General features: G+C 40.6%; 1 protein-coding gene across 3 annotated transcripts in view; it reads right to left on the reverse strand.

Annotated features, from left to right (window-relative positions):
• Positions 1–1,272: 1,272 nt before the first annotated feature.
• Positions 1,273–20,613, reverse strand: part of triob (trio Rho guanine nucleotide exchange factor b) — a 105,933-nt gene continuing 86,592 nt past the window's right edge. For 2 of the 3 annotated variants that reach the window (XM_061716415.1, XM_061716412.1), the window contains exons 38-61: positions 15,649–15,935; positions 15,380–15,550; positions 14,093–14,188; positions 12,846–12,994; positions 12,650–12,716; positions 12,434–12,537; positions 12,205–12,274; positions 11,989–12,078; positions 11,816–11,908; positions 11,672–11,722; positions 11,455–11,532; positions 10,963–11,154; positions 10,684–10,861; positions 9,047–9,921; positions 7,871–8,121; positions 7,594–7,723; positions 7,473–7,500; positions 7,142–7,304; positions 6,429–6,550; positions 6,254–6,332; positions 5,176–5,376; positions 4,947–5,085; positions 4,126–4,312; positions 1,273–4,000 (exon numbers count right to left, since the gene is read on the reverse strand). In XM_061716415.1, coding sequence (XP_061572399.1) covers positions 3,573–4,000; positions 4,126–4,312; positions 4,947–5,085; positions 5,176–5,376; positions 6,254–6,332; positions 6,429–6,550; positions 7,142–7,304; positions 7,473–7,500; positions 7,594–7,723; positions 7,871–8,121; positions 9,047–9,921; positions 10,684–10,861; positions 10,963–11,154; positions 11,455–11,532; positions 11,672–11,722; positions 11,816–11,908; positions 11,989–12,078; positions 12,205–12,274; positions 12,434–12,537; positions 12,650–12,716; positions 12,846–12,994; positions 14,093–14,188; positions 15,380–15,550; positions 15,649–15,935 — 4,229 coding nt within the window. In that variant the 3' untranslated portion in view covers positions 1,273–3,572. Of the gene's footprint in view, positions 4,001–4,125; positions 4,313–4,946; positions 5,086–5,175; positions 5,377–6,253; positions 6,333–6,428; positions 6,551–7,141; positions 7,305–7,472; positions 7,501–7,593; positions 7,724–7,870; positions 8,122–9,046; positions 9,922–10,683; positions 10,862–10,962; positions 11,155–11,454; positions 11,533–11,671; positions 11,723–11,815; positions 11,909–11,988; positions 12,079–12,204; positions 12,275–12,433; positions 12,538–12,649; positions 12,717–12,845; positions 12,995–14,092; positions 14,189–15,379; positions 15,551–15,648; positions 15,936–20,613 lie in introns of those variants that run through there. The other variant, XM_061716413.1, reaches the window with a different exon arrangement.

Genomic DNA, 20,613 nt, shown 5'->3' on the forward strand with positions numbered 1-20,613 from the left:
TTAAGTCCCTTTTATTAAGTATACACAGGTTAAATTATTCACAAATACATCTGCAGCTCTGCAGTAAAAATGTGTGTGTAATATATATAACATTTATTTACTGTTACTGTAAATATTCAATATCATCATTCTCGTAAAATAATTGCCTGCCACATTTTTCCCAGGTTATTTTAGAAAACAGAAAAATATGTAATTAAATATTTGGTTTGGTTCTTTATTTGTTTTGTTCTTGTTTTTTAAGCCTGAGAAAAAAAAGGATTTCAGCCATTATTTTAAGACAGTGACAATAAGTTCCTGAGCAGATAAGAAATAACAGTGGTTATTCAAAACACGAGACATAAACCTGGCTCACAAATGCTTTGCCAGCATGCATCACCTTTACCGCTCACAACCACTGCGTGAGGTTTTAATCACGAGAGCATCTGAAAGATACAGATAGGCCATCTGTGGTTTTATGCAAAACGGTTACATCCGCCTTTCAAACGAAAATAAAATAAAATTTCACACCTAATAAGAAAAGTGTGAAAATAAGGTTTCGGAAGAATGCAAGTGCTTCAGGTGAACGTGAAGCATCACTATGTGAATACAATTGTTTCTGTTTGATCAGGGCTTGGAGCTGCTGAAGTTCAAATACTAAAACTGAGCAACAACAACTCTCTACACACAAGTGCATAAGGATAGTTGTTATTGAAACATGAAAAAAGAAAATGATCCGCTTGTGACTAAGATCGGATGCAGATTAGGATGGAGGTGATCGTCTGCTTGCAAAGAGCCACTGCATGCCCTGATTCATGCACTACATCAACATCTGCAGGTGACAGATAACATCTACAACATCCCCTTCATTGTTCCTTTTTTGGGTCATCACATGTAAAGATCTTCGGTTTAAATACATTTTCTTTCAATTACAGTACCTCTCTCCTTAATCAAAAAAAAAATCTTCTCATCTTGTTTTTCATTCTTTATTCTCATTAAAATAAAGTAAGAAATATCAGATTCACCATGGTCACATTTTATTATGAAATATATCAAGATTGTATTGATGTTTTCACCTTTTGTGGGTAGAAATGACGACAATTGTGTCTCAGTTTGAGTTGGCGTTCATTCCGATATGAACTCTGATGGTTTTCAGGGTCATTCCCGGACGGCTTCATTGTCCTGCCTAAAAGTTTCTCAGAAGTGATCAATGAACTATGACATTTCAAATCAAACAGTACTGTATACTGTGGGTGTATTACTGTTTATGTGGGCAAAAAGTTTTCTTAACACCACTGGTTCCTTGTACGTTTAATGGCAAAAAAAAAACAGAGGACAAAATAAACTATTTACAGCACATACAAGAGTAAACATGTAAACACAAATTTCTGTACAAACAAATATACATGCAAAAGTAAAAATGAGTCATAATAAGACATTCAAGATGACATTGCTGCAGTCTTGTTGTAGGTTTATTTAAAATATGACGGTTATGAGGTTTACATCCTGGGCATGGGCCAACTGCCCCAACCTCTCTGTACATCTTTACATCATGAGTGGATTGGATTTCCTGAAGGCATTTCAGTACTTTGATCAGGTTATTCTGTTAATAATTAAAGAAAGTAATTGACAGAATCTTGTTGTTTTTTGTTTGTTTTCTTTTTGGGAAACCCAGACCCATACCAATAAATAAAAAAATGACAAAAATAAAAATGAAACAAAAATGGCAGAATCAGACTGTACAGACCAACAAAGCTAATTGAACTGACATTTGTATCAATTTCTTTAAAGATACACCAGGTTTATTTGACGGTACATCAGTCAACCTTGAAATATCGCAAGAAAAAAAAAAGCAGATTTTTAGATTCACCCATTTGTCTAGGTCTCACTCTCCTGGCACTTACAAAAAAAAAAAAAAAAAAATCAGATTTCCACAACTATTTAACACAAACACAACAAATTATAATGGAAATAACTAACATACCTTTTTGAACCTGTTAATGCTGATGGACATTTATTAAGATACATATTTGAAGTGTTGCTGTTAATAAATCCTTCTCCATAGCAGAAGACATTTTTTCAAAACCTATTGCTTGAAGAACCAATCGTATTGAATAATGAGGAACTGAAATGCTTCGAAGAAAGAAAATGTAGAAACACACCAGTAACTACCTACAGAAGCCAAACAAACTATTTGAGCAAACCACTGTGCACAGCTTGAAAAACAGGGAAGTGAAATCAGTTTTTTCTGCTATATCTCTTTACAATAATAATAAATAAAGCCACACTGAACCTTTGTAAACACTCACATGTCAGCCTCAGCGTCACCTGTCATAACTTAACATGAAAAACAAGAAAAAAAACTTATATTAGCAGGAAAAGAAAGCACAGACAACTTTGGTTCTGTTACAGAAAATAAAAATATAACCAGGACAAAATGAAAGAAGAAGTGTCTGTATTTAATAGATACACATTTTTATACATTAATTCAGAAAACCCTCAATTGCCTTGGGGTTTTGCAGATAATACTGAACTTAATACATAAGAGTCAACACAATACAGACATCTAAAACAGTACCAGGTACATACATGCCTTTTTTTTTAAGAATACAGCTACAACACAAGTCTTCATAAATAGTTGCATACATGTTAAAGCTGCAACATTGCACAAGAACCGATGCAAATTACGAGTGCACTTCGAGTAGCGGTCTGTTCATACTGAAAATCCAGCCGCCGAGCAGCTGCAGCGGGTGACTCACCTGTCTGCACGGACTTACTTAAACTCGGCAAACAAAAGCAGGAAAACATTATTTACAACTAAGGCGGATGCAGGTGGAGATGTGGAAAACTTTGCCAAATATGCTGTAATGCTTTGTTTGAGTTTGTTTTCTTAATTTTTTCTTTTTCCTGTCACAAACTGAAACATGGGGTCATAATGATAAGCAAATTATTGCACAGAATGTAACTTTAATGTATATCTGGAAAACAAGGTTTTGGTACTTTTTATTTTGATCCAGAACAACGAGGACCCTGCTGATGGGTGCCACTTTCTTTTTTTTTTTTCTTTTTTTTTTTTTTTTCATTCGACTTAACCAACCACACTTTGTTTTCCAAATAGTCTGAATAAAGACTGTTCTCTGTTGTCTCACTGTACATGGATTCATTTACAAAAAGTAATCTCTCATTACAAAAAAACAAACAAAACCTCTTTTCTTGTATTCAACCGAAAGCAGCCTGAAATATTCTTAATATACAGTATTCTATTTTCTTTGTTCAACACGAGCTAAAAGGTGAGACTCGCTCACGTCGGCTCGTTGAGAAAGCTCGGTTTTCTCCCTGCTGAGTCAAGGTTTGAAATCTTAAATAGATTCAAACAGTTTTTTGTTGTGCAGGCATACGCCAGGGTTAAGGTGGGGTTTGGGGGAAGAGTCAAAGGGTCATCAGTCAGTCAGCAGCAGCAGGACTTTTGTGGCTTAGTGAAGGAAAAGGGGATCTTAGTGGATAAGTCGCTGGTGGATCTTTCAGTAGGTTTCTAACAAAGATCAGTTGAATCAAGAGAAGCACTGGCAGGAATCCATCTGTCAAATCTACTTCTGTCAGGTGTGGTTCAGGAGACGGCTGCGCAGGAAGGCCGTAACGCTGCCCACGGGCCGAACGTCGTTCTGGTGCTTCCGGCGCTCGATGAAGGAGATGAGCCTGGATGTGTCCAGGTGTGTGCTGTAATGGCTCGGGGATGGTGGCAGTGCTGGTGACAACGTGTGATTTAAGGTGGCGTGTCCACCTTCTCTGTTTGACACGCTTTGCGGCTGCAGCCACGGATCCTGCAGGCAGGACACGGCGGAGGGCCGTCGCTCTGGCTCGCCCTGAAGCAGCTGGCAGACAAAATCCCTGGCAGCCGGGCTCACACCCTGGAAGTAGTCCTCGGGGAAGCTGAAGTCCAGCCGGCAGATGTTCAGACACGTCTCTTCCAGACTTTCATCCAGGAAGGGAGAAGCGCCGCTGAGGACAACATAGGTCACTACTCCTGCAGATCGTAAAACAAAAAAAATGCAACAGTGTGAAAACAAATGAGTATAAAATGCATTAAATGCCAAAGATACGAACTCAGTCCTATTGACGACTTGTTTCAGGGTGCATTTCTCCACAGACCTAAGCTCCAGAGGTCAGACATCAGGGAGGCTGGCTGACCCAGGACCAGTTCAGGAGCAGAGAACTCCGGGCTCCCGAGGAGAGGGTGGATGTGGGAGCAGGGGGCGTTCAGTTGGACAGCGTCACCGAAGTCTGTCAGCTTGATTACGGGCTGAGAGGATGCATGTTCCACCAAGATGTTCTCAGGCTGCAGGAGCACAAAGGAGGGAAGAGACTCAGAAGCCTCTTAAGCACCAAACGCAACAAAAACAAACTTCAACACTAGAAATAAACCCCAAAACAATTGTTTTGCTTTGTTACAGGTGCAGCTTTTAAATGGCATGCTCTACTGTCAACCTGCTGCGTCTCATTTTTTTCATTTTCTTGAGATTCTTCCCTGAATCTTTTCCCTGATTTATTCAAACTGTTTTTAGGGCTTATTATGGATGAATGTGCCGCTCTCTTTGACAGTTTACTGTCCACTTTGTCAGCCAATGTTTATAGTGATTTAATGTATTATTATTATTACATTTTCTAAATTGTATAAGTAGATTACACAGCAATAAAACAATTTCCCTTTTTGGGGTTAATAAAGTAATATACAGTAATATTAAATTAAAAAACAATGCAGTGCAAATAAAACTTGTAAAAAAATGTAAAATGTCTTCTTTCCTTTATCATTTATTTTGTTAATTCTCACTTCTCAGAGCTCATCTAGCACCGGACTGTTTGGTTAAACCAGCAACCCAGCGTACTGACACACATGTCAAAGAAAATAAATAAATATACAAACACTTTGACAACCAATTACTTGTGAAAATAGCCAATGACTGCATGTATACCTTGATATCCAGGTGTGCTATCCTCCAGCCGTGCAGGTAATGGAGAGCCTCAAGAATATCTCTGAGGTAGAAAGCCACCTTCTCCTCCGTCAGGTTGCCCCAGCTCACGATGTAGTCAAGGAAACGCCCCTGGTCGGCCCTAAGAAGAGAGAAACATACAAATTATTTGTGTTTCCTTATTAACTCCGAGGAATAATCTGTTTGTTTACTAAACAGCTGCTGGACTCACATTTCCAGCACGAGGACATAGCTGTTGGCCGTCTCATACGTGTCCAGCAGCTTGACCAGGTTGGGATGGTCCAGAGTCTGCAGGAGTCTGATCTCCTGCAGAGTCTGCTCTCGACGTTGCAGCTTCTTGTTGACATGTTTTCCTGCAACGGTGCGTTTGCTCCCTTTCTGGTCGTACCGCTTCGCCACCGAGAACCGGCCCCTGAACAGCAGAGGGAAACCTTTTTAACTTCACGCATGAGCATTGAGAATTGGGGATTGAAGCCGCAGATATTGTTTAATTTAGTTTAGTTTATTGGTCCTTTCAATTCCCAGTACAGGTGCAATTCGTCTGTGCCATACAAAAAAAACATTATAATTTTTGGTATACACACACACACATATATATATATATATGTATGTGTGTATATATATATATATATATATATAATTTTTATACAATTCTAGCTAATCACCAAGGACGCCCAAGCTTAAGACGCCTACACTTTTCACAAAAAAATGTTAGCTTTTATAAACTAGTATAGTGTCATTAATAAATATCTTTTCATACAGTATTTGTATAAGCAATAATACAATAATACAATAGTACATACACATACCTACACATATACATTCATACATACACACACGCATACTGTATACAGTTCATATTGGTTAACTCTGCTTTGGAAGAGCTTCTGAATACTGTCAGGAAGTGTTTAATTGTTGATTTTGAACATAAATTGTTCATAAATTGTTCAAACACATAATATCAACAGCACATAAATTGTGCTGTTTTAAGGTCCACTAATTCTCGGAATTTAAGCACATTTTAATTTATGAATAATCTATTAGTTGGTTCTCGATAACCTGCTTTGTTTATAACTCTAATGGCTCTTTTTTGTAAGATAAAAATCGGGTCTATGATTGTTTTGTACGTATTGCCCCAGATTTCCACACAATAAGTGATGAAAGGGACAATGAAGCAACTGTATAATGTATTCATGTGTCATTTATATTTACTCCCACTTTCAAGCTTATGGCTGTTTTTTTCTGTTACTTTGAAAAAAAAAGACTGGATTTCATTCACTGCCACCTACCTTCCAAGCTCAGTGATCTCTGTGTAGTAGAACTCAAAACCGCTTTTCCAGATGAATTCACAGTCATCATCAAGGGCTCCTGAGAAATATTCATAGCGGGTTAGTTACACCTCCATAAAAAAAACAACAACAGACAAACACAAAAAAAAGCTTAAAACCATGATGGGACTCTCACCTGACACTGTGAGGCTGCCAGAGGAAGTGACAGTACCTGCTGCGTTGGTAGCAATGCAGGTGTACACACCACTGTCTTCTGGAGAGGCTCCCAGGACACGCAAAGATGCCTCTCCTGTTTCACTAAAGAGATCCAGAGTGACAAGATGCACTCAGTTTAATGGTACGCATGAAGCCTAATGCAAAGTTCTACTTTTAAATGAGAAATGTGTAAGATTGTAGGTTCAAATATCCCAAAATAACAGAAACAGCTGGAGAAAGAGATGAAATAAGTGCAGTTCTTGCCAGATAACTAGCTCTAGTCCGTCCGGTCTCGTAATACCAGTTTCTGCCATGTGTGGCAGTAGCGAGCAACCTAGTCGCCCAAATACAACTTAATTACACACCAGTTGCATGGTTTGTGGGCGTATTTGAACTTGTCAGTCATATATTTACTGGCACAAAGTTACCGCTGCAGGCCAGGTAAACAGAAACAGCAAGGATGCCTTAAGCCCTCATGGAGAGAACTGTGCCATCACCATAACCACCCGGTAAAGGGGAAAGGCCTCGTTCAGAAGAGAAAAAAAGAGGCAATAAAAACATGGCTTAAAGCAGAGTAAATGCTGGCACTGGTGTCCCCCATTGGCATTATTTCAATGCCAAATGCCTCTGTATCAAGCTGGAAGGGCTGATGGAGATGGAAGGATGGGGGGACGGTGGACAGTTGTGTTGTACCTGTAGGTGATGCTGTAGCGTCCGTTGTTGCTGAGAGTGTTGTTGTCAGGTCCGCGCCAGGTGACACCAGCTCGAGGTCGACCACACACTTTACACCTCAGGGTCACGCTGTCACCACTGTCACATGACGCATCGCAGATTGGGATGAGGAACTCTGGCGGAGCTGGAAAAGATTACATTACATTATATCTTTACCACAAATACATTTTAAAGTTAATTAACATGATATAAAGGGTCCATAAAATACAGACAGTAAAAAATACAATTAAAAAATGCTCTAAAAGGTATTTCTTTATGGGCTTTTTTGGTATGTAGACGGAAATGTACTCACCATCATAGATGCAGTTGGGATTCAGAAGCTAAGGTGAAAGTTTAGAGACAAATTTAGATAATTGCACAAATGCACTGTGAGTGAATCTGAACTCATCCAAAGTTTCCTTCTTGCTTCTTACCTTGACAGAGACTTTGCTGGCCAGGTTGTCCTGAGACCTTCGGTAGCCATTCTCCATTTTCCTGCCCTCCTTATCTCTTTTCTCAGACTTCCGGCGGATACGGAGCGCGGTGTGCCATGATGATGATTTTCTGAACCAGACAAGACAGAGAACAGACATTTTAGAAACATTTCTAAATCCCATCTGTTACTGTTGTGTTTTGAGATAAATTCAGCTATTTACAATATTTTTTTTTGTGTCAAAAAAAAAGAGAGAAGGCATCTTTTATCCTTCTTACTTGATGGTTCCTTCAGGAAGCTCGGGTGTGATAGAAGATGAGGTATGCCCTAACACGTAGCCTGGGATCCAGCCCTCAGCAGCAGGACATTGCTCATTGGCGGCCCGGTACACCAGGAACATGTTTTGCTGGTTGCTGGCAAGCATCTGGACCACCTCACCCTGCACCACACTGATCTCATCCTCCTTCACGGCCACATAGTCCTGCGTCACCAGCATGGTGGACACGCTGCTGCTGCTGCTGCTTTCACTCTGTTGGAGAAACAGGATCGTGAAGCTTGAGATGCGCAACACGGAGAACACTACGAGCTTTCACACCTACAGACAAGCTAATGCACCACACACAGAAACAAATGAAGGCACATTCATTTATGAAAAGGAAGTACACAGGTGTTTGTTTGATACCAATCAAATGTGTGATTTGATTGACAGGAATGCACACACAAATGACCTTGCCAGTTTTGCATGCAGCAATGGAAAAGTTGCAAATTGTGTTCATTTAATCTGCAGCGGTGTGAAAAATTATTGTTTGTCTTGACTAAGTCAGACTGAGAAGTTGTGAAGCAGAAGTGATGATCCTCAGGCCAGTGATGTTGAAATACAGAACTTTATATTCCCGTGAACAGAATGAAGTTAAAAAGAATTAAAAAAAAAAAAAAGGAACTATAGAAGAAACTTGTAGAAATAGTTATTTCACTTCCCAGAAGTACAGAAGTCACGGCAGAAGTTAAGAGAAAAACGAACAGACGTGGTCAGTGATTAGTGAGTTGAATTTTTTACTTGGCCATATTCACGCAGGATTACTAGAGAAGAAAAAAAGGGATATAACATTTATAAAACATGTGGTTAGTGTCTGTCAGTTTCATCTTCTGAAGTGCAGAGAGAAGATCTTAAAAGGCAGATACACCAGGTGCTCTGTGAATCAGATCCACCTTGTTAGTACACTCTGGAAGAGTCCAAACGCTCTCGCTCACGCACTCGGTCAGTGGAGTTAGTGCAGATAGCTGTTAATCTTCAGTCAGTCCATGTCTGAGCAGTAGCAGTCGTTGCATGTACAAGCCATTCTTAGAGCCAGCGACAGAGTGGCTGACAGACAGCCTGTCAGTGAAGGAGTGGTTAGTGAGTAGTGAGTAACTCTAGGGCTCACTGAATCCCGGGCCTTGACTTGACATCTTACCCCATTGCTCTGGATGGAGTGTATGGACTGCTCGCTGGTGGAGGAGCAGGTGCTCATGCGGTCTATGTCCTTACTGTGGTTGGAGTGGCGGTGATGAGAGGGCGTCCCGAGGCTTCCTCTGCCCAAAGAGTCGCCTCCCCCACTATTGTCACTGGGGAAAGAGAAGGAGCCAGGCCTGCTGGCGGGAGACGGGGGCATGGGGGCAACCATGGCCCAGAAAGGGTTCCCTTTATGTGCCGGGCTTGAAGGGGGGAACAGCTCCTTTCCTCCACAAAGAGTCTGAGATGATATAAGGGGGGAAACTGTCCTGACTCGAGGGCTTTTGAGAGGGAAATTCAGAGGAGCCACTTGCATCTGTGGTATAGCAGCTATTTGATGCTTCTGTGGCTCTTCGTGGCCTCCGGCGGCGGGTTTGTTTGTGCTATCTGACGGCCTGTTACTGTTATTACAGTTGCTCCCGTGAGGACCGTCCAGCATCCTCATCTTAGGGACTTCTGAGGCTAACAGCTCTCCGTTTGTGGTGCTGTCTGAACTGTGGTTAGAGGGGAGGGACTGAGGGGACTGCGGGTGGCAGGGTGACCACATACCTGCTGATCTGTCGGGCCCCTCGGGGCCCGGGGGGTGGTGGTGGTGGACAGGCTGGGGGAGACGTGACGATGGCTGTGGGATGCGAGAGGGTCGGGAGCGAGGGCCGCACAGGGAGGAGGAGTTGCCCCCCGATCCCCCAGAGCCTCCTCCTCCTCCTCCCATGCCGGAGGTACTGTTGGTGCTGCTGCCTCCGGGGAGGCCTCCTGTGCTGCTGCTGCTACCGGGGGGCCCGCCCGGCCCCCCACCACCCACGTGGTTCCTCTGGTACTCTATGGGTGATGTCAAAGCTGCGGGACAGGTCCATAGGTATCCACTTTAGACATGTATAACAATCCTGCGCTAATACTGCATGACCAAACCCAGAAGTGCATTTACATGCGTTTTTAAACTATGCACACTCATAAGCATGTTAATTAGTGTTGTCCAGATCGATCGGCCGCCCGATCACGGCATTTTCAAAACATCGGTATCGGCCAAAAAAGTATCAGGACATACCTAGTTATTAATGTTTTTTATATATATTAAATTGTTTTATATATCGTTGCATTTAACGTAAGCGAAACTAACATGGTTTACATGTTTGAATTGAGAAATTTTATATATGTTCATGTTGCATTAAGCTGCTGCTATTCATTTCATGCCATTCAGAATGTTGCACTAAGGTTAAGCCAAAAAGTATTTTAATTCTCTTGTGTTTGTGAGTTTGACTGGATGTCATTCAACTACCTCTTTTGAAGTAAAATGTATTTATTTCTTTTATTGCACTATTCTGCACTTTTTGTTTTAGTTTACAATTTCATGTTTTTACATTTTGTGGCACCAGAGCTGATAAGCTTTGTTGAAATATTTGTCCATGTTGTTCTCCAATGGACGATAAAAGACAATTTTATTTTTAGTCTTCTTTTTTTTTTAAATTCATGCCAAAATGTATCTGATTGGGAAAAAGTATCAGAAATGTATCGGGAAAAATCGGGATGGGCAGATACTCAATCTCAAGTGATCGGGATCGGATCGAGAGCTAAAAAATCCTGATCATGTTAATGTCTCACCATTGAGGAAATTGCGCTGGTTTTCCAGGATCTGGCTGACCTGGTGGACCCACACTTGACTGATCCCAGGGCTTGTTGAATGGATGGTGTATTTCTCCACGTTACCACTAGATGATCTGGATGTCAGCGTGAACTTGCAGGGATCGTCTGTGTTTTCTTCCAGACCCAACCAGCTCACCTGAAGAGAAGGGGAACGAAAAAGGAACGCACAGTGATTGAAAGTGAAATCCAATCATGTTGGTTATTAGCAGTGCAGGGTAGTTGTGGAGATGCCCTCACCTTGATGCTGTTCTTGAAGAGGTAGCCCGGAGTAGAGAAGCCCTTCTTTTTGTCCAGAGGCTCACTGAATATAACAATCTGCTCAAACAGAAATACCCTCCTTTCTTTCATCCTGGAGAGAAGACCTCCATCTTGGTCTGAAACCATGAAAGTATCTTGGAGGAGCAATCTGCCCTGAGCCACAATTTTACCCTGAGGAATAAAAAAAGAAGAAGAAGAGAGAAATAGGAAACAGACACTTGTTGAGTAACCGTAAACGAGCCAAAAATGGGGAGATAGTGACATCTAGTGGCAGTTGACTCAAACTACAAATTATTTTCATTTCTAAAGCATTCATTTTCTGTAATATTCATATTCTGTAATCGAAAATTGTATAATTTCGCTTTGGGTATTAATAAAGTATTACTGAATTCAGCTCAGTTGAAGTACTTTACATTTCTATTTGATTTACTGCCATACAAACGTCTGTGAATGTTTGAAGATCGGACTTACATCAAAGCCTTGAAGGCGTCCAACATTCATCATGTCGTTGCAGCGCTTGGGAACCACACACATCACTTCTACAGCTTTCTACGATGCAACACAAGAGTCAAACAAAGTTTAAGAAAAGGCACTTGCTTGAAGCCAGCTAAGGAAAGTTTCATGATAGATGGCTAGGTGTGTCCAAACTTTTCATTTGCACTTTGTGAAGGTTGTTATACTGTTATACCTCCAGCTCTGTTGTATCCACTCCTGCCTTCTTGGAAACCTTGAGAAGATCCTGTTAAAGATAGTAATATTGTATGTGCTGTTTTGTTTGAACAACACGTACGGTCCATGAATGCAGTCTGCAGAGATGCAAACAAGAATTTACCTTCAGCAGCAGCTGGTACTTCATAATGCGTTGGACTGGTTTGATTAGCAGATCAGTGATCTGCAACCTGTGTCCCAACCGCTGCTTAAGGTCCTGATGAAAGACAGAAATGCATTAGCTCTATGAAGTAATAACGCTGGAAGTGGCAGTTACTAAATATTCAATAATCTTACTTCAAAGTAAGTGTCAATATACTCTGACACAATGTGCTCAGATTTAGGTTTGTTCTGGCAGTAGACGATGTACATGTGCAGCCTCCTCTCCTGTGAGGGGAAGGAAAACACTGTTTTCAGACGAGAACTTTTCTTTGTTTTATCTTCTTTCTTTTTCCGCTTTATAATTAACTTACAACAATAACCGTGAATGCAAAAAAAAACAACACGTCTTACTTGTTTGACAAATAATGAAGCCAGCCTTTCTGGATCCTCCAAACATTTTTCAAGCTCTGCCAGGAAGAAACTGGGCAGATAGAGAGTAAATCAGGATTCCACTTGCCAAGAAACATGATAATGGCAATAATAATATGTTTTACATTTTATTCTGCTGTATAGGCCCTTGTGGATGCTTTAATATACTTTGATAGCATGTTAAAAACAAAGAAAAAAGCTGTTAGCTTACTCTTTGTGCCAGTCGTAGATCTGATGGATGTTTCCGAAGACGATCTTATCTTTTCCTCTCATGTCATCTGGAGCTCCTTCTTCTTTCATCCTGGTTATGTAGCCCTGGGGACAGGAAATTCATATTGTATCTACAATTTATAGAAAACATAAACAGGAAAAAAAAAAATTCTGCGGCTTATGTATTTATCTCTCTCGCTTTTTTTTTTTTTTCTACCTCCACCACAGATCCAAGGTCTCTGACATAGTCTCTCTCTGTCTCCACCAGCTCCAGGAGAACATAACTGAGAGACAGAAAGCAGAAATAGTCACTGTTTAATACAAATGGATTGGAGGGACATCAGAAATGCTCCATATAAGCACTCACATGGGGACAAACATTGGTTTAAGAACACACAGGGCTTATAACTCACTGCCTTCTCTTGAGGAAGCCAGACTTGCGCTCTTCCACTTCATCGATGGGCGAGGAGGAGGAGAGGAGTGAGTTATCGGAGGGGTTGAGAGAGGGGGAACTGCTGTCTCCTTGCTCAACCGACAAAGAACTGGGACGGTCCTCCAGGGACTAAGAGAGGAGGAATGCAAGGGGATGGAGAGGAGGAATAGAGGAGAGGACAAGAGCAAAGTGAAGGAAAGCTTCATCAAAATGAAGGATGTACTGCATGTAGGACAGTGGGCATGAGTGTGCAGGGGATATTTGCCAGAATTTGTTGGAACAGAGCAGAGCTGGCACAGTTACTCAGTCCTGACAGATGACAAGTAGGCTAGGATGCCTTTCTCTGTCACCAACACCAGAAAAACCGTCTTTGTTCTTGTCCGTTTAACCATCACAATTGTTTTGTGTAGGCCTGTGTTGAAAAAATCGATTTAACAATTCTAAATCGATTCTCATATTAATTCCTAAAAATCGATTCATATGTCTAAAGATCGATTTAATTTGGATTTTTTTTTAAATTTATTTATGTATTTTTTTTATCATTACATTACAGCTTTTGGTTATTTTTTTGTTTATCCCCAAAAAAGGAATGTTTTGTTGGACACGAGAACTGGTGCCATGTTTTTGCCTTTAAATATGTTTAAAGGTATGAAAACATTAAAGTGTTAGGTTTTAATTGCATAAATTGTCTATATTTCATTACTTTATATACTGTCTTGGGGTTACATTTGCAAAAAATGCTAAAAACCAAATGCTTAAAAATTAAAAACCAAAATAGACCGAAAATGGAACAAATAAAAACGGAATGTGGGAAAAAATAAAACCGTTTTCATCCGTCTCTGTTTCCTCCCTGGATCTGTTTGATAATTCTGACCCACATGATGTTTCTGAAAGCAGTTCTATCAGCATTCTGGGAGCTGATTGGTCCTTACAGCATCATTAGCTGCCAATACTTGCTGTTTAATCTCAATATAATACTAGTAGTAATATTTTGCATAACTACGGTCATATAATTCATGCAACAGCTCAAAAAACAGTTTTATTAACACTAACCCAAATCAATATCGGAATCGAATCGAATCGGATCGAATCAAATCTTGATAATCGATTCTGAATCTTAAGAATCGGAATCGAATCGATTCTTGACATTTTAATTGATCCCCAGCCCTAGTTTTGTGTACAAGTGTGCCGCTTTTTTGTGTGTGTTGTTTATGACTTGGAACTCACCATCTTACTCTTCACCAACTCCTCGATGGCACTGACCAGTTCAGCTGCGCTCGGTGTCTCTGAGCTGCTTGGACGAGCGGACAGGCGAGAAGCAGACTGAAAGACACGGCGAAAACCAAAGACTTGAAGAGACTTGAAGGTTACAGAAAAACAACGATAAACTTGGCTGCATGTGTGCAGGAGTCATACAGAGGCAGGCAAAAGTCTGGGGCTCCTTTAGTCAATTAATATGAGCCTAAGAGTCGTTTGACTTGAAGAACAGACCCCTAACAAGTTTCCTTACAAATCTCAGAGACCTAAAGGAGTCTTTGCTGGCTACAGAAAGTATTTAAAAGCTATAATGCTCCCTTAAACATAAATAAAATTGTCACCTTTCACTCTTGCATGCAACTGTACATCGTCAATAAAAGCCACTGTGAATGTGATCAGGCTCACCATTGTTGGGTTTTGACCCCCGATATCCCACATGTCCATAAAAAAAGGACTCGGTGCGTGTAATCTCCCTAATGAAATGGTAAATTGAGGGCCAAGCTGGAGCCAATCACAGGCCGGTCTCAGGGAAACAGGGGGGTTATGAGGTGGGGGGGAGTCAAAGGGAAAAGTCTGGGGTCGGGCCGCTCCTAACTAAGCACACGCACCGTGATTGGTTGAACAGTTTATATAGAAATCTGTGTTGCTTAATACTCCATTGGACGGGAAGTTCTGACTCTGCAACAGAGCTCAGACTGAAGCGAAAGTGCAGGAAAAGGTTAAAAGGATGCCACCTACTCCCATGAACACCTCACTACTGCAGAAACACGTGAATGGAGTATTCTCTTCAGCAACAGCAAAACATTAACACTCGGAGGGAATGGCATTTAGTTAGTCAAAGAACGGTAAGAGGATGTTAAATAAAGAAGGATCCAAAGTGGATGGAGATGTTTGAGTGCATTTACATGGACAGATGGGGAAACTGGGACAGAAGAGAAGCAGAACAGAAATCAACGTAATGCTGGAGGAGGAAACATGCAACAATTAAGAAAATAAGAGAAGAACAGAAAGGTTATTAGAGCAAAATAAAGGTTGAGTTGAATTATTGTTAGATCTGAATTGACGGAAGGGCATGTTCATAAGAAAACTGTCAGAAATTACTTCTAGAAATAAATTACACCATTCATGTGATTTTGTTTTTAGAATGAATGGGCAGCCATCTTTCTACTGAATGTAAAAAAAACATCTGCATTTATGAGTCAGCACCGCTCACGTAGCGTGTGGGCATAAATGTGGTGATTGCACTCAGTGACCCACCTTGTCATCCTGGGAGTCGGGCTGCAGCAGACTGTGCTGCTGGATGGCCATAGGAGGAGGCAAGGGGACGGCGTCAGCCCCCTCCTCTCCTTCCTCCTCCCCGCAGCTCTGCATGCCTGATGACGAAGACTTGGACAAAGTGCCGCTACTTAGCCCCTCGTTCCGCATACGCTGGGAAAAAAGAAGGAACGGTGAACGTCAAATTGTGGATCACAATCACAGCGAGATATCTGCAGGTTTAGGCGCTGATTTAGGGCATCTGGTCTTACTTCCTCCAAGGTCTCATCCTGCGGGGTGGCGGCGCTGTCGTCCGAGTCCTTCTGCGAGCCCGGCACGGCCTCCATGTTCTTCCTTGCACCTTCTCGGTTCTTCTTGTGCTTGTGGGCAAGTTTCTTGACGTGGCCATCAGCTTTACCGGAGCTGAGCCGGCGCACCGGGCTCGTCAGCCACTTCCTCAAAGTGTTCCCAGGACGCTTGGGGCCCGGCGAACTGTGCGGACCCAGGGTTTGGCTGGAGCCTGGCTGCAGGGCGTCGTTACCAGATACGGATAAGGTATCTAAAAAAAACACAGAAAAACACATGTTGATTAGCGTCACAGCTAATCTAAAACAGCAAACAAGATTGTAAATGGCAATGATGGACAAGTCTGCTAATTCAGGGACCAACTGTTGACAGCTAATCCTTGTAATTACTGACAGAGCTGCAAAAATGTTTGTTCATATCGTAAATGCTTAAAAAACAGAGGCAAAGCAGTTCTGGAACAGTGACAGTATGTCGCTCCATAATCTAACTTTATCATTCCTGGCATTTACATAAGAAGTACAACTGTCTCTCTCTGGTGTCACTGCACACAGAAAAAAGCCAATATATGATGCAGATCTGTGCGTGCCATCTTCAGTAGTCGGCCTCCTCCACACAGTGACGACAAGTCCTTTGGGAATCTGTAGGAGGAAAGCTCCTCTACGACCAGAAATGCAGCTGAGAGAAAATAATAAGGAGAAAATGGATGCTTGACACATTGTCTGGGTTCTGCACATATACGTCCACCCGGTTCAGCTCTTTCACTGTCTCCTCTTCTTCTCTTCTCCAATATTCTATCGTTAGTTTAACAATTTGGTTTGACTCATCGAGCTATCGGAGCAATTGCTCTTTAGATGATGTGGTTGGGGTTTTATTTTTCCTGCGCCCTCACAGCGTGTGTCCAGACCCTGAGTCGTACAACCAAGGCCATACACTTTGGACAAAACCTCATTTTTTTTTCTTTTTTCATCTTGAACATTTTTGTTGGTCCAGGCAGAAGATGATGATGCTCTCATGGCGATAAGAACTAAGGTTTGTGTGGTGGCTCATTCAAGGACAAAATCATTTCTCTACATGAGTGCTTTGAGGTGTTTTCGTTGACTTTTGAAGAAAAAAAAAAAAAAAAAAAAAAAAAAAAAATATATATATATATATATATATATATATATATATATATATATATATATATATATATATATATATAATTTCAGATACTGCACAGCAAGTTTGATCAAATACTCAAGGGTTTGAGAGGATCAGGCTTTGGCATCTCCATTATTTAGCCATTTCAAGCATTAAACAGAAACAGCTGCCAAAGATGAAACCATGTGATTCAGCTGAAAGGCTCTTATAAATGGCAGGTGTGGAGATTCCTCCTCCGACAGGACACTCTCACACAGGCATCTGCAGGCGAGTGCTGTGCCAGTCATTCAGCTCCGGAGGATGTTTTTCTGTCGGCTCTGTTTATACGAAGCATGTGTTCTCATTGCACATGCAAGTGAAGAGATCAGCACGGTTCCCAGAATAACAAGGACAGGCATAGAAATGACTAAAATCGTCCCTGAGACTGCTCTCGTCTATCTTCCAATGGTTCTGCAACAGTTAGGATTTATTTCGGCAATGATTTAGGAAACCAAGATAAATATGTCCCAGGAGACCAGGATATGGGATTTTTTTTTCTTTTTGGTTATATTCCTTTCCATCCCACAATGATTTTTCTTTTTTTACCGAACAAAATCAAACAATACACTTCCAGCTCACAGGGAGGAAGAAAAATCGGCTGTTCTGCAAACTATATAACCCAACCAAACAATCTATTTAAGGATGAAAGGAGGCGTAGAAGGTTTGTTTGTCTTGCTTGAGGGCAAATTGATGAAAGATTATTTCTTCTTTTGGCTTCAGTGTTTACATGTGACCTCTGTGTTTAGAATAGATTTCAGGGAAGCTGTATAATATACCTGCTACTGACTGGACTCTGTTCCAAGATCTCTCTTTAATTATAAGGCAGGCTCCAAGTTTTTCCGTCTGTGGTCAAAACAATAGTCTGAACCAATCAGTGTTGTATACCCGCTGGTCTGAGCTGGTTTTAGGTGTGACGGTGGTCAACAGTGGTTCTTCCTACTCACTGACAGGCTTTCTTGATCTGATTTACTCTTTTTTTTTTACTTGTCACCTACTGTGTGTCTGCTGTGTAACATGAGTTCTCACCACCTAGAGTTCCCCTAGGAGGTTGGAGGGACAGAGGGAGGTGGAGTAGTCATTAAAAGGTTAGAAAGTCATCATTAAATGTTCTGTAATGATATTTTTTATTGATTTACATGTTAAATATATTTTTAGCAGGTAAAAAAAACCCCAAGAATTACTCTGCGTAACATACCATCTAACATGCTTACATCTCTCTTACATGTAGGTGCATTTGTGGATCCTATTCGAAACGGTAATTGTAATGACTGTATTGTAATTATTGGTCTTAAGGGGATACTTAGAAGAAAGAAAAAAAATAAGAAGAGTAGTGTTTCTCAAGATACCATTGCTGATGAGTTCTTTATACGTCATGCATTTATTCAACTAAAAGCATAAAGCTACAACAGCTGACTAAGCCTGTGATTTGGAGCATTAGTGTTAGTAGCTGGTATGAGGAAATGAAATCTCATGACTCCTTAACTGTCCTTTTTTCATAAAAACAAGGGTCTTTTGTTTATTTATTTATTTTCCTCTGGTTTTAACTGAAAAAGTTCATAACGTTGGGCACATACCTACTTTCATGCATTATGCAACCAGTTGGGACACTGTGTTGAAGATGATTATAACCTGAAATACAAGGATTTTAAAACCATTTAAACCTTGAATAAATCACACATGTCATATGTGAGACCCAAAAAGATATAAAAGATATAAAATGGATGGGTGAGATTTAAATTAGGAAAAATTCATTCGTTTGTCTTTTTAAATTGTTATTTTTCACGTAAAAATTCAGTTCCATTCAGTTATTTATTAATCCCTGAGGGAACATATGAAATAATTTTAAAGGAATTAAAGTATGAAAAAATAAAATCATTAAAATATTAATACATTAAAATCAAATATTAAAAGAAATTATCTTTTAAAAAATGCATCCAGCCGTGATGAAAAGAGATGAAAGTGAAGAAAAGGGACGTTTACCACATGAAGTGAGGAATAATAATTCTCAACATTAGGGAGAACACCCAACAATTTCATTTTTACCACATAAAGGGTTTGAAGTCTAAAATATTTATTGCATCCTGTTTTAATTTGAATTTCGAAGTGTTCACACCCTTTAAGAAACAATATTGTGACCTCTCAAGTGTGAAACTGTGCTGTTTAACTGAAGAGAGCAGAGGAGCGTACAGCAGTCAGTACTGTTTTGGTGGCACAAACAGAGCATGTTTCCTGTAGACACAGTGGGGTCGCAGAGCAGAGCAGACGACCACACTGTTGGCAGATACATCGGGACTGCCACTGCCCATGGAGACCGCGGGGACAGTTAGAAGTCAATCATTTTACACCCTCAATCGTGCACCTGGACAGCAGATGGATTCTTATTGTAACTGAAACCACATGTTATAGGACTAAACTGTAAAAGGAAGCAGAAGAAGCAAAAAAGAAAAGAAAAAAGGAAGCATTTACATGTTCTGGCTGAAAAGGCTCCTCTAACAAGGGTACAAGAGGGTGGAACATGAGGTCAACAGCCTTGACACAACGCTCCTCAGCAGGAAATAGCTCTTCAGATGCTCATATACAGACTAAACACATGATCTTAGCCTTTTGCCCTGGGGAGCATTTTTCTTCCTTTCTTACTTTCTTTTAATTGCTGAAGCACTTCAAGAATGGAAAATTTGAAGTCAGAAAATGTGCGCTGATCCTCTAAAGTAATCCTCTAAAGCTGCATGTCTTACCGTACTTAAGGTTAGTTTTGCGATAGCTGTATTTGACTATTTGAGCCTAACTGAGTCTTTCACGTTGCCTGAACTCTTCTGATTTGTTGAAATTGAAAGTGTTTCACATGCATTTTCTTTTCATATACATTTATAGTTATTTCAACACTAAGTTACCTTTATGTTGAACTAACATTCAAATCAATATCAACACACTCAAAACTGCCCTTAATGATGCAAAATCAGTAGGTATCCTCTTTACATGTATTCCTCCTATCAGAATTTTGCACAAAGATTTGATTATACAAACGCAGATTCTGTGGACCAAAATGGGCATTAAAGCATTTATAATATGCTTGTTAATCTCTCCTAAAATGATTGTCATCATTCCATCAGTAAAGTGGCGTCCCTGTCTCTGCAGTAAGCCGATCAAAAGTTTGCTTCCTGGTTATTTCATCAGGAGCTCATTGGAGTATTGCGCTGCTAAAATAAATGTGATGACTTTTACAGTCATATAGTATCCTTGTATGTGCATGTAGCATAGCTGCTGTGAACTGTGTTTAGAGTAAATGCACATACGTGTATAAACCTGCATCAGCGCTGTGTGGATATACTGTACTTGTGTGAGCACATACTAAAAATGGTATTTAGGGTATCCAAATGAGTCTCTGCTCAAACACGCAGCAGTCAAAAACAAAGATGATTTGTAAAAGATGTGCTTGATGCATTTGAGATGCTTTAAAATAACTTAAACTCCTCAGTCACTAAGAGACCTACCGAAGGTCAGACAGATTTTCTCTTTTGCAAATAGAGGTTTGCTTATTTACCTGCAAGCTCGTGACACAATACATTTACAGCTAGGTTTACTGCTGAATTTACAACTTTGAGAAGTGTTACCATTGCTGTGTGTATGTGTGTGTGTGTGTGTGTGTGTGTGTGTGTGTGTGTGTGTGTGTGTGTGTGTGTGTGTGTGTGTGTGTGTGTGTGTGTGTGTGTGTGTGTGTGATCTTATCTTCTCCAGGGCACACATACTGACAC

Source organism: Cololabis saira, chromosome 3 (assembly GCF_033807715.1).
Source record: "Cololabis saira isolate AMF1-May2022 chromosome 3, fColSai1.1, whole genome shotgun sequence".
NCBI lineage: Eukaryota > Metazoa > Chordata > Actinopteri > Beloniformes > Belonidae > Cololabis > Cololabis saira.